This window comes from Anopheles coluzzii, chromosome 2 (assembly GCF_943734685.1).
Source record: "Anopheles coluzzii chromosome 2, AcolN3, whole genome shotgun sequence".
NCBI classification, from domain to species: domain Eukaryota; kingdom Metazoa; phylum Arthropoda; class Insecta; order Diptera; family Culicidae; genus Anopheles; species Anopheles coluzzii.
The window spans coordinates 82,008,200-82,020,569 of record NC_064670.1 but is presented as its reverse complement, the minus strand read 5'-3'; the positions used below and the strand labels follow the sequence as shown (position 1 = coordinate 82,020,569).

At 38.6% G+C, this 12,370-nt stretch overlaps 2 protein-coding genes across 2 annotated transcripts; one reads left to right on the top strand and one right to left on the bottom strand.

The window, feature by feature from the left end:
* Positions 1–6,284: 6,284 nt before the first annotated feature.
* LOC120961311 (uncharacterized) lies at positions 6,285–7,046 on the bottom strand. The gene is made up of 3 exons (XM_040385013.2): positions 6,906–7,046; positions 6,706–6,810; positions 6,285–6,646 (listed from the first exon to the last, which is right to left on the bottom strand). The coding sequence occupies exons 1-3, from the start codon at positions 7,020–7,022 to the stop codon at positions 6,440–6,442; spliced, it is 429 nt and encodes a 142-aa protein (XP_040240947.2). The 5' UTR covers positions 7,023–7,046; the 3' UTR covers positions 6,285–6,439.
* A 2,987-nt stretch (positions 7,047–10,033) lies between these two features.
* On the top strand, positions 10,034–11,250 carry LOC120951541 (chymotrypsin-1-like). The gene is made up of 3 exons (XM_040370316.2): positions 10,034–10,148; positions 10,217–10,788; positions 10,878–11,250. Exons 1-3 carry the CDS (start codon positions 10,100–10,102, stop codon positions 11,034–11,036), a joined length of 780 nt encoding a protein of 259 aa, XP_040226250.1. The 5' UTR covers positions 10,034–10,099; the 3' UTR covers positions 11,037–11,250.
* The last annotated feature ends 1,120 nt before the right edge of the window (positions 11,251–12,370 follow it).

Here is a 12,370-nt window from a genome sequence, read left to right as displayed (position 1 = left end):
GCACTTATTCGCCCACGCCATGTTTTCGTGGTTTCCGGTAGACCATAAAATGTGACACCAGCCGGAAACAACGAAAAGGGAAAAAAAGAAAAAGTACGTTGTCCGGCACGAATGCTTCTTGTCAGCAGAATCTCACACTCGACTCTAGACCCTTGGATACACGCTGGGCAGTTTCCTTTTCCAATCGTTAACCGCTACCACTCAGATACCCTTCATTCTTCACGTGCTTGTTGGCGTTTTTCTCTCTTTTTTTTATCTTCATTTGTCCTCTCTCTACGTTCACAGTATATTGACTAAATCACTGTCATCTGTCGTGTACACTGACGTACCAACAGTAATGGTGTCCAATTTCCCGACACACTGAACCGGGACACGATTCTAAACAGGACTAGGGCTTTAAACGGAAAAGGATACTACACTACAGTCTAGCTTTTGGAGTTCCGTAGCATTACTTGTGGAAATTTGGAGCATTCGTTGCTTGAGATAGCTTTGAAAATGGAATAAAGTGATGATAACATATTTGTCTTATCCGAAAAGTGAAAACGAAGTGTTCGTGTAATTAGGATATATGGCGTACTTATTGAATTCCCATAAATCCATTCCCAGAACTTCCTGAGTGAATGACACATATAAAAGTGCAAACAACCCTGCATAAGAGAGACTTTGACTTTATCATCGTGTTGATTGTCTCGTGTTACAATTGTCAACTTGCACAACTTAGCAGCATGCCCGTCATGGGTTCAAACCCTGAATGAACCATGTCCCTATACGTAGGACTGACTATCTTGCTATGGGTAATTAATAAGTCACTGAAAGCTAAGCCCACTAATGCTATAGGCACTATGCAGGCAGACCGAAATCGATTGTTGTGCCAAAAAGAATTATAATAGCTATGAATATGTGTAAATGATCCAACTTATATTTTTTCCAACTGCTATAAAATAAAAAATTGAACAAACTATGAATTCATGTGTATATCCTGTTGCTCATATTAAATTTTACAAGGTTTACTAGTCGTGGGGACTTATTGGTCGGTTCCCGAAGTTTTTTGGTTGCTTCCCATATTTTTTTATATGTTCCCACGATTTATTGGGCATTTCCTAGAATTTTTTGGTTCAATTGTATTGATATATAATCGGACGATACCAATAAATTATAGGAACGCACCAAAAATCTACGATGGGGGCGGGATACGATGAATAACTCGTGAAACAAGTCCAAAAAATTATGGAAACTGACTAATAAATCGCGGGAAACCATGTAATAGTCTTTCTGATTATGCCCAGATGTGCATTTCGATTATTTGTTATTATTATTATTATTATTATTATTATTATTATTATTAGTATTATCATTATTATTATTATTATCATTATTATTATTATTATTATTGTTATTATTATTATTATTATTATTCTTGGCCTGCTCATGTATGAGCACGTCTAGTAGACATGGCCAGGTCGCCAATCCGTTTCCAAGAAACTCGGTCCTGGACTGCAGTCCTCCAACCACGGCTGCATCCGATCTCCGACAGGTTCGACTCCACCTGATCTAGGCAACGAGCTCGCTGTGCTCCTTTACGCTCGTGCCGAACGGGTCGCTGACGAGCACCCTCCTGGTGGGGCATGAGTCCGGCATCCTCATCACGTGTCCCAGTCATCGTATCCTTCCGGCTTTGATGACCGTCAGGTTATCAGCACCGCCAAACAGCTCAGCTAGCTCGTGGTTCATCCTCCTTCTCCACACGCCCTGCTCGCACACACCGCCAAAGATAGTCCTTAGCACCCGTTGTTCGAAAATGGCGAGTGCATTGGCGTCCTCCGTCAGCATAGTCCAAGACTCGTACCCGTAGAGGACTACCGGACGAATCAGTGTGCGATATATGGCGCATTTCGTGTGTTGCTGGAGTCTTCTGGATCGCAGGAGTTTGTGGAGCCCGTAGTAGGCACGACTTCCCTGAATAATGCGCCTTCGGATTTCGCTGCTTACGTTGTTGTCCGAAGTTACGATCGTACCAAGGTAGCAGAACTCCTCTACCACCTCGAGATCGTCGGCGTCAACTGATACTCTGCTTCCGAGTCGGGCTTTATCACGTACAGAACCCCCGGCAAGCAGGTACTTTGTCTTCGTCGCATTGATCCTCAATCCAATCCTTTCGGCCTCGCGTTTCAGTCGGGTGTACGCTTCGCACACCGCCGCAGTTGTACGTCCGATGATGTCGATGTCATCCGCGAAGCCAAGGAATTGGAGAGTTCGGGTGAAAATCGTGCCCCGGATGTCGAAGCCCGCGCTTCGCATGACACCTTCCAGAGCGATGTTGAACAGCAAACAGGAGAGTCCGTCCCCTTGCCTCAGACCCCGGTGAAATTCGAACGATTCCGAAAGCATGTTCGTCACTCTCACCTTGCACTGCACCCCGTCCATAGTAGCTCTCAACATTCCTAGTAGCTCATTCCGATCTATGGTATCGTAGGCCGCCTTAAAGTCGATGAACAGGTGGTGCGTAGGGATCTGGTGCTCTCGGCATTTCTGGAGGATCTGCCGTAGAGTAAAGATTTGGTCGGTGGTCGATTTGCATCCAACAAATCCAGCTTGGTAGCTGCCGACGAAATCAGTAGCAAGGGGCGAATGTCTGCAGAAGAGTATTCGGGACAGGATCTTGTAGGCAGCATTCAGGACTGTGATGGCTCGGAAGTTGGCACAGTCCAGCCTGTCGCCCTTTTTGTACACTAGGTGTATGACACCCAATTTTCACTCGTCCGGTAGTTCTTCCTGTTCCCAAATCCTCACAATCAGCCGATGAATGATGACGGCAAGCCGCTCCGGACCCATCTTGAACAGTTCGGCCACTAGACCATCGCTACCAGCTGACTTGTTACACTTCAGCTGTTTGATGACACCAATGACTTCGTCCAAAGATGGCGGGGGCACTTCGTCTCGCTCGACGGACAGGACATCTCCCTCCTCGTTGCGGCAAATGGCGGTCATGGGAGTAAACTCGCTTCGTGTCGTATTTAGCATCCTGTAGAACTTGCGAGTTTCCCCCGACTGGGATATCAGCTGCATGAGTTGCTCATCCGACTCTTCGAAGCTGCGCTTCTTGTCCTGGAAGAGCCTGGTCTGCTGCCTCCTCAGTCGGCTGTAGTCTTCCACGTTCTGTCGTGTCTCGCGCTGGAGCATGCGGGTACGCGCAGCGTTCTTCTCGGAGAGTGCTCGTCTGCACTCATCATCAAACCATTCCTTCCTCTGGTTACGGGTCATGCGACCAATTGTTCGCTCGGCCGTGCTGCTGATGGCTTGCTCCACCATACGCCAGTGGTCATTGAGAGACATCGCCTCGGTAGTGGTGTCCTCCGGCAACGCTTCCCCAAGCGCGATTGCGAAGTCCCTCGCTACATCAGCTTGTCTCAGCCGGTCTGTGTTGAGCCTTGGGGTAGGCTGGTAGCGCACTTTATTAGCCACGCATAGTTTTTGGCGTAACTTAACCATAACCAGGAAATGGTCTGAGTCGACGTTTGCTCCTCTGTAGGTCCTTACGTCGATTACATCCGAGAAGTGAATTCCATCGATAAGAACGTGGTCGATCTAGGATAATGTCTGCTGCGGTGATCTCCAGGTGTAGCTGAAGCGAGGTGCGTGCTGGAAGAAGGTGCTGCGGATGGTCATGTGTTTGGAAGAGGCGAAGTTGACGAGCCGAAGCCCGTTGTCATTCGTCAGCTTGTGGGCACTGAAACTTCCTATCGTCGGTTTAAATGCCTCCTCCTGTCCGACCTGAGCATTAAAATCCCCTATGACAATTTTGACATCGTGTTGTGGGCAGCGGTCGTACTCCCTCTCCAACTGCGTATAAAAGTTGTATTTATCGTCATCGGTGCTCTTAAGATGCGGACTATGCACATTTATAATGCTCAGGTTAAACAACCTGCCACGAATCCTCAACCTGCACATCCGGTCGTTGATCGGCCACCACCCGATCACTCGTTTCCGCATCTCACCTATGACCAGGAACGCCGTACCGAGTTCATGCTTTTCACCACCGCTCTGGTAGATCATGCAATCGCTGCCATACGGGCGCTCCGTCACTCCTTTCCAGCGCACCTCCTGAAGTGCTACTATTCCGAAGCCACGGGCCCTCACCTCGTCCGCAAGAATGCGGGTACTTCCAGGTGCTGTGAGGGACCTGCAGTTCCATGTCCCTAGTTTCCAATCGTTAGCCTTGTTCTGTTCCTTGGTTCTTGGTTTCCATTCGTTGCATTTGGGGTTTTCTAAGGGTGGCTTGCAAGGCCTCTCCCCCAACCTCCTGTATCGTCGGAGGGCCTACGCATCCTTGATTAATGTCCCTTAGGATGTCAGGACAGAAGGGCCAGCCAGCCGCCCTTAACATGGAGACCAGACACTGACCAGAGACATATTAACCTTCGAGAGGTGTCGGAACATACCCGTATCAGTGCGGTATTGCTACAAACACTGTCAACAGAACTATTACTATTTATGATATTTATTATATTTATTATTATTATTTTTATTATTATTATTATTATTATTATCATTATTATTATTATTATTATTATTATTATAATTATAATTATTAATATTATATTTATTATTATTAATACTATCGTTAGAACTACTATTATTATAATAATAATTATTATTATTATTATTATTATTATTATTATCATTATTACTGTAATTATCATTATTACTATTATTATAATTGTTAACATATTATTATTATTTTTACTATCATTATTATTATTATTATGATTGTTATTATATTATTATTACTTTTATTGCTCTTTATTAATAGTATTATTATTATTATTATTATTATTATTATTATTATTATTATTATTATTATTATTATTATTATTTTTATTATTATAAATTATTTTTATTATTAATTTTTTATCAGTATTATCTATGTTATTGTTATGATAATTATCACCATTATTATCTTTATGCGAATCATTTTTTCTTGAAGAAAACTTTTGATGTCTAAAAAATAAATTTAGATAAATATTTTTATGAAACTCTTAAAACCTTAAAATAGTTATAAAAACTCTTTTTAAAAATCGTTTAAAAATATATTTCTGTAATACCTTTCTAAAATATGTTATTTATATTTTTGAACGATTTGTAAATACATTGGTCAGCACAAAAAAAAACCTATTTTTCGAAGTGTCTTTATAGTTATGGTACGATTATAAATTTGTTTTTTCGTAATCAGTCGTGTAAAAATGTTTCAAAAAAGTTGAATGTGAAATGAAAGATGAAAGATGTGAAATAGTATTCTGCAAAACTCATACATTCATTGTTTTTATCTATCTCTTACGGATTTTCCACAAAAAATGCGAAAAACGATTGTCCATATAGTTGTGGTAGACGCTGTATAGTGTAGTGATATTAAACTGTATCCTTTGGTTTAATTAAATTAGTAACAAGACATATCTAACTAATAAAACATTGTTATATACAGCTTATAGAAACTCAATGCAAACAAATAACTTCCTTCCGTTGATGCACCAAATCATTTTGATAATTGGTTCTTAACGACAACAATAAACCTTCGAACGTTGGTGCAAGGTATATAGAAAACAGGATACAGGAAACTCAATTTTGGTAGGGCTAGGTCAACCGACCCATTTTAGGCCCATAATATTCACGCAGCGTTAAATTTTAACCTATTCTGAAAATCTGGAGGTCCTACAAAAGTTTTGGCAGGAGGAAAACTGTGGTAATTCCTCCAAAATGTATACGCACCATTTGCCTGCATTGCACGGTTACGTACGATACGTTTTTGGCATTGACGCTGCAGGAGTACACGCACAAAATTCATAGTCGGTGAAACTGTTTGTGCGTGTGTTCTACACTTTCCGCGGTAATGCACACGGCAAACGATGTTTAACATGCTTCACGTAGTGCATCGAGTTTTAACGCACGAAACGCATCCACCACGTTAGATAGCTAGAAAACGCAGAATACTTGAAAGAAGAGCAGAGTCATGGAATGCTATAAGGTGCATTTAAGTGTCGGTGAAGTACCGTTTCAACGTTTTATTTACTGTTATTTTATTCTGTTTTTTTTTTTTTGTAATTCGATGCTGTAATGAAGTGTGATATGTGCCCGCACATTATCTCTTGAGTCCTTTCATTTGATATCTATATTTACCTTTATATTTTAGGCCTTATAACAGCAATATTGCTAAAAGTTAAATTAATCATAATAAAATTCACATCAGAATTATTTAGAAAATATTGATTTTTTAAATTTTTGTTTACAACGTATTACAATTCTATGAAATTTATTATCTCCAAATATGTTTTCTACCAATCAAGTGCTAATCCAAATCCTTTATAACATATTTCTTACATAGTCACACCAGTGCGCTTTGCTAAGCATAAGCTAAATTTCCTTTAATATAATTTAAATCTATGATTTACAGTTCGAATTTACTTTTTATTTTTTTAGTTTTTGACATTTGTTTTGGAACTTTCGGCATGTTTGGTGAATCGTACGGCATAGGTGGTGGTTTGTGAACCTGCATATTTTTAGCCAAATCTGACACTGAGCCCGGCTGTGGACACGACTGTCCCAATATTTGCAGCTCCTTCGCGCAACGTTTCAGAAAATGTTGATCGTGTCTCTAAAAATTGTACGATTTACTAGTCTGATATTATGGTTGAAGGAAAAGTGTACACATACCTCACCAGTCTTGCATAGGTCCACTGACATTTGTGCATTAGTCAAAGGTACTAGGCAACGTGTAGTCCAATCTCGGCTTCGTTCGTCACACTCGTAGATGGGGAACTTTGGTGCAAAAAGGAAATATTTTTGATTTTACAATCCCTTTTTTATTCATAAAGGTGACATTAAAATAGTGCAACTTTAATGTGGAGTCTTACCAATTCATCTTCCAGAAAATTGTTGTCCATGCTTGATTTCTTTGCACCTACAGTAACGCACATGTAAGCTATCATTACAAAAAGTAACACAACTAAAACTACTCTTATGCCAGCCATAATAGATCATTACAAAGCGCGACCTACAATTGAACTGAGTCATGATTGTTAATGGAGGGCTAACTATGGTGTAGACGCACAGTTCATGTAACATGGGAGTGTTTTATTTAAACAGATTGTTACAGAGCAATGAGCGTTTAATGTAAATAACTTGAATAAATAACATACAAAGAATGTTGCAGAAGGAAGAAGGAAAGAATCTATTTGTAACGTTTGCTAAACGGCTTGGACAGGTCTAGATCAACTACTGTTATTACGCCAAATAAGAATAAGAAATGCAAACCATAACGTCCCTGGTTTTCGCATTTGAAAGTTCAACTGGGGCTTATTTAAAATTCCATAAGCTATTGAAAGCTTTGTTGAAAGCTTTCAAACAATTCAAACAAAAGCTCTAACAAAGTAGGCGTGCTGCAATGTTGCTCGTTTAGAAAATTGCACCACCTTACGAATAAATTAAATGTCCAGCAAAACAGCGTAAACCGAATTATTTTTGTTAAGTTTTTGGTTTTAATGTGCGTTTTGTTTTCATCGATCGTATTTTTTATTATTATTATTATTATTTAATCATCATAAAACCATAACAACTTCAAATTTCTACACGAGTCTACTTCATAACGATGTTTGTGTCTGTGTATCTCTGTTTTCATAATATATTTAATTAGTAATTCTTATTAAATTGTTTTTTTCTTCTCTACCTTGTCATTGCTAAGAGAACAATAATGTTATTATTAAAACAATGCCTGAAAAGAGTGTAGCTCCTGTAAATTAGTTTTTAATTAATTAATAATTTTAGTTTAGTTAATAATTTAATTAGTTAATAATTTTTATTCGAAATGGCCCTTTAGACGGTTTAAGTTAGAAAGCTTAAGAAGCTTGTATTTTCCATTCCCAATTGACCGTTGCGTTCCGTCATATTGGATTTCAAGAATTGTGTATCATTTTATGTTTGAATGAGGTATACTCTTTATATAGGGGAATGTGGGGCTAAATGGTTCTTCTTCTTCTTTTTGGCTCAACAACCGTTGTCAGTCAAGGCCTGCATATATCACTTGTGGGGTTGGCTTTCAGTGGCTTATGGATTACCCACCCTCCATAGCAGAATAGTCAGTCCTACGTATGGGGGCACGGTCTATCCGGGACTTGAACCCATGATGACGGGCATGTAGTTAGGTCGTATGAGTTGACGACTGTACAACGAGACTGGCCAATGGTTGCAATGGGGGCAGCATGGTTAGGTGGGACGAAATGGTCACCTGCATTTTTGATAAATTAACACGTTTATCACGTTTACGTTAACGTTTATAATGGCTTCTAATGATTTAAAAACATCATATACAATGTTTAAAGCCTACCATGAACGTTTCATAACCTAAGTTTTCAATATAATTGAATAAATTAGCAAAAACAACGTTTGCTCAAAGTGATGTAATTTTCAGAGCCTCGAAAATAAGCTTCCGTAAAAATTTAACAAATAATTGGAGAAAACAAAAAATGTGAATGCAGGCAGATGATATTTATCTATGATTTACGTGAAAAAAGTAACCATTTTAATGTAACGTAAAGTTTTTAAAATGTTTCACTTGGGGCAAAGTGATCGTTCTAGTTTGAGGCAAAATGGTCGGTATATTTTAACCGGATTAACATGATGAGGCTATGGTGTAAGGTAAAGTCGCTACAATATATTTGTTTTACAAAAATTTAACTGTGCTGTATGTATACTCTATCGACAAGAAACAATGCTGACAACTCGTGAATTATAAAAATGTTCCAGCTCAACAAAAGCTAAATTACTCAACAAAACACTTAAATACTAAACTTCAATCTCTACTCTCTTAATTCTACCTACATGCAAGAGCTTAAACCAAAGTCTAAAGTCCAATGTTGTGGTCTATTTTACCCTTTGGTTTTGATGTATTTTGACATTTGGTGTATGACCATTTGGTCCCATAGCCCACATAGACCATTTTACCCGGCACAATACATTTTCACAATTTTGATTTTTAATTTGATTTGATTTTTTTTATTTGATTTTAATGCGTAAACTTCTGATTGTTTTTGATAAGCAAGAAGATTAAAAGAATTTTATGAAAAGTAAATCAATCTGTTTACAATAATAAGTTTATGCCGAAGGAATTGTTTTACGAAGACATTTTCAGATCTACTTTATGTGCTTCTTTCTAAAAAAAACTACCATTTTACACATTGGCAGTGGAATTCTCCTTCTTGACAGAATCTACATTGGTCAAGACCAATTCATTTTTCCTGGCGAGGTAAAAGCTGTCAAACGCCGTTTGACGTACCAATTCCAATCCAAATTCCCCAATGTACTGTACAAAATCCATAACAGTGCCTTTTTACTCCGCTTTCCCCTACCTCACCAGACTTGCTTCATCGAATGGAACTATTTTTATTTTATCTTTTCAAAGCCAATTAAATCATACATGAGTTAACCTAATAGTGCGTTAGCATTTGTTTAGCGTTTGTCCTCTGTCGCTATCTTTCAAAATATATATAGAAACTGGCTATTATCGTGCATGGCTCCAATAGTATAAATATTGATTCATACAACAGAAACTATTATTCATTAACAATATTGTTTGATTAGCATTAAAAAGATGCTTACTAAAATTAAAACTATTCAACTAAAAAATAGCTTATTTAGTGCGAGCAAACATCCATACATGATAAGATTAATCGTGACGATTCTAAAATAGAGACTTCAATATCATGGCGGTGTGTACACTTTCTCAGACAATAGATTACTACTACTACAATGATCAGATAAGATTGACCAAGTTTCAAATGCGCGCAATAAGTGTAGAGGAAATGGCGAGGAAAGCAGAAGGACGGAGCTAGGGGTGAGTGTGTAGATTTCAATTGGCAGATTATCAATAGATATTTAGGTATACGGTATGGTGTATTGTAACAATATATTAATTGTACAAGTAGCTTATCCTCCGCATTGGAGTGATTACGGCGTTATCTGAAATATAAAGCCCATGATTGGGCATACTTTAGCTTGACAGTGTAGCAGAGGTTAGTTCTGTGCGCGTCTGGGAAGTGGAACGTTAATCGAGATGATTTTGCCGCTAGTAGCTACGTTTGCGTTTATTGGACTAGCGCAGGGTATGTTTTAATTGTAGGTTGTAAGTTTCTAAGACGTTTCGATATGTAATTTCATCTTCGTCCCATAGCTGGTCCAATCGATCAATCAAAGATCGTCAACGGTACGGATGCAGCAATCGAAAACTATCCATTTGTTGTGTCTCTGCGTGGTGCTAGTGGAGGTCATTCGTGTGGTGGCAGTATCTTAAATGATCGCTGGATTCTTACGGCTGCTCACTGCGTCGATTATACTACGCCCCTGTACCAGACGATACAGGCGGGAAGGGCCGACATTTCCCGGACTGAAGACGAATCCGTATATGCGATTGAGGATGTTGTAATTCATCCCGGATACAACCCCGCCGACAGCTATATTGATGATATTGCTCTGCTGAAACTGCGCAAACCGCTGGTGTTTAGTGACCAGGTGCAACCGGTTCGACTGCCGAAACGATTTTTCGAAATCGACGTGCAGGAGTCTAATCTGGTGACGCTTGTTGGATGGGGCCGCAATGCTTCAGATGGACCAGTCCAGACCACTTTGCAGGAGATCGATTACTATGCAGTGCCGAACGATGAATGTAATCGTATCCACTCCAATCACATTTATCCAACACAGATTTGCGCAGCCGAGCCTGGCGGTGGAAAAGGCCAATGCAGTGTAAGTATACTATATCGCGTTGGTTTCGTAATAGTGCTTGTTTTTAGATGTGGCAATCTTATTTTTAACTCAAATTCGTATACTTCCAGGGAGATTCTGGTGGTCCCTTGATATATAAAGAATTCCAGGTGGGCATCGTTTCCTGGAGTATTAAACCGTGTGCTATCGCTCCATATCCCGGCGTGTTAACCAAGGTGTCGTACTATGTTGATTTTATCAATCAACATGCTAGTGGTTATAGTGTTTAAACACCTAAGCAGCATCATATTTTTTCTGTGAACATTCGCTTCCTCAACAAAGCTGTAGCTTGAACACACTTTAAAGAACAGACCACAACTTATATTCATCTATGTACCAGCGTTTGTTTATTATCCTTAAAAATAAACTACGCTTTGTTACTCGATTTGTTGATAACTAAAAATGCAAAATGAATAAACCTTTTCACATAAAGCAATTGAAAAATGTGTTTTTTTTTATTTTCATTTCATTTCATTTCATTTATTAATACAATATCCGCCATCAAGGCTAAATAAGGCAGACTTAAAACTAAATAAACCCTAACAAATAAACAAAATAATTCATGAAAAACTAAGCCTAACTAAACTAGTCTAGACCTAGCAAAAAAATTAAAGAAAAAAAACATAGGTAGAGCGTAGAGACTATCAAAACTTAATGAAACTTAGAAGAATAATTAAAGAGATTAATTAAGAGATAATTTTATTATCGTTAATACATTAATGATCGATTCGATCGTACGGCTGTCTTCCTATGAAAGTTGACAGAGAGCGCCTGAGATGCATATTAGGAGAGAGAGCGGCTAAACTTAACAGGGGCCGTGAATTTCCGAATGATTGTCCCGATCGTAACAAAGTTGGGAATTACAGTGGAGCGCCGTTTATACGGGCTCATCGGGACTTAACCTCGCCCGGATACTCCAATAACACGGAGAGAGAGTCAATGTATACATTTTATCACAAATTCCTGATCTTTTGTCTTAAATGTTTATTATATTTTGGTAAATCTTAGCTAGTTCATTAACTACATGTTTTCCCAATGAGAATATTTGAAATGTGCCATGAATTATAGCGCCTTTTTTGTTATGACAATGGAACATGATAAAGTAACCAAAATCAACATCACACACGCAAATGGGTGCCCGCAAATAGTGCTGGGAGTAGTACAGTTTGAATTAAAAAAATAGATTATTTTTTTTTATTTAAAACCAAAATAGATGTGTTAAATGTTAAAGCTTAATTAAATTGAGAATACGTACACGCGTGGCCCAATAATAATACCCAATGATTAGAAAAATATTAATACCCTCTTAAAATTATTCTGATATTTAAATTGGTTAATCCGGACTGTAGAGTGCTTGGCCTAGGTTATGTAATACGCAAATGACCAACCAGTGTAGTCTATGGACATTTAATAACTGATATCAAATGGTTTAAGAACCATATTTGTTAATATTGGCATGCTAAGTGATCGTTTTGCTATGAAATGAAGAATGTCCCACTTTTCAGTGAACCGCATAAATGTTTTACCTTTTATCACATTTATGAATGGTGTTTCGAGATTTTAA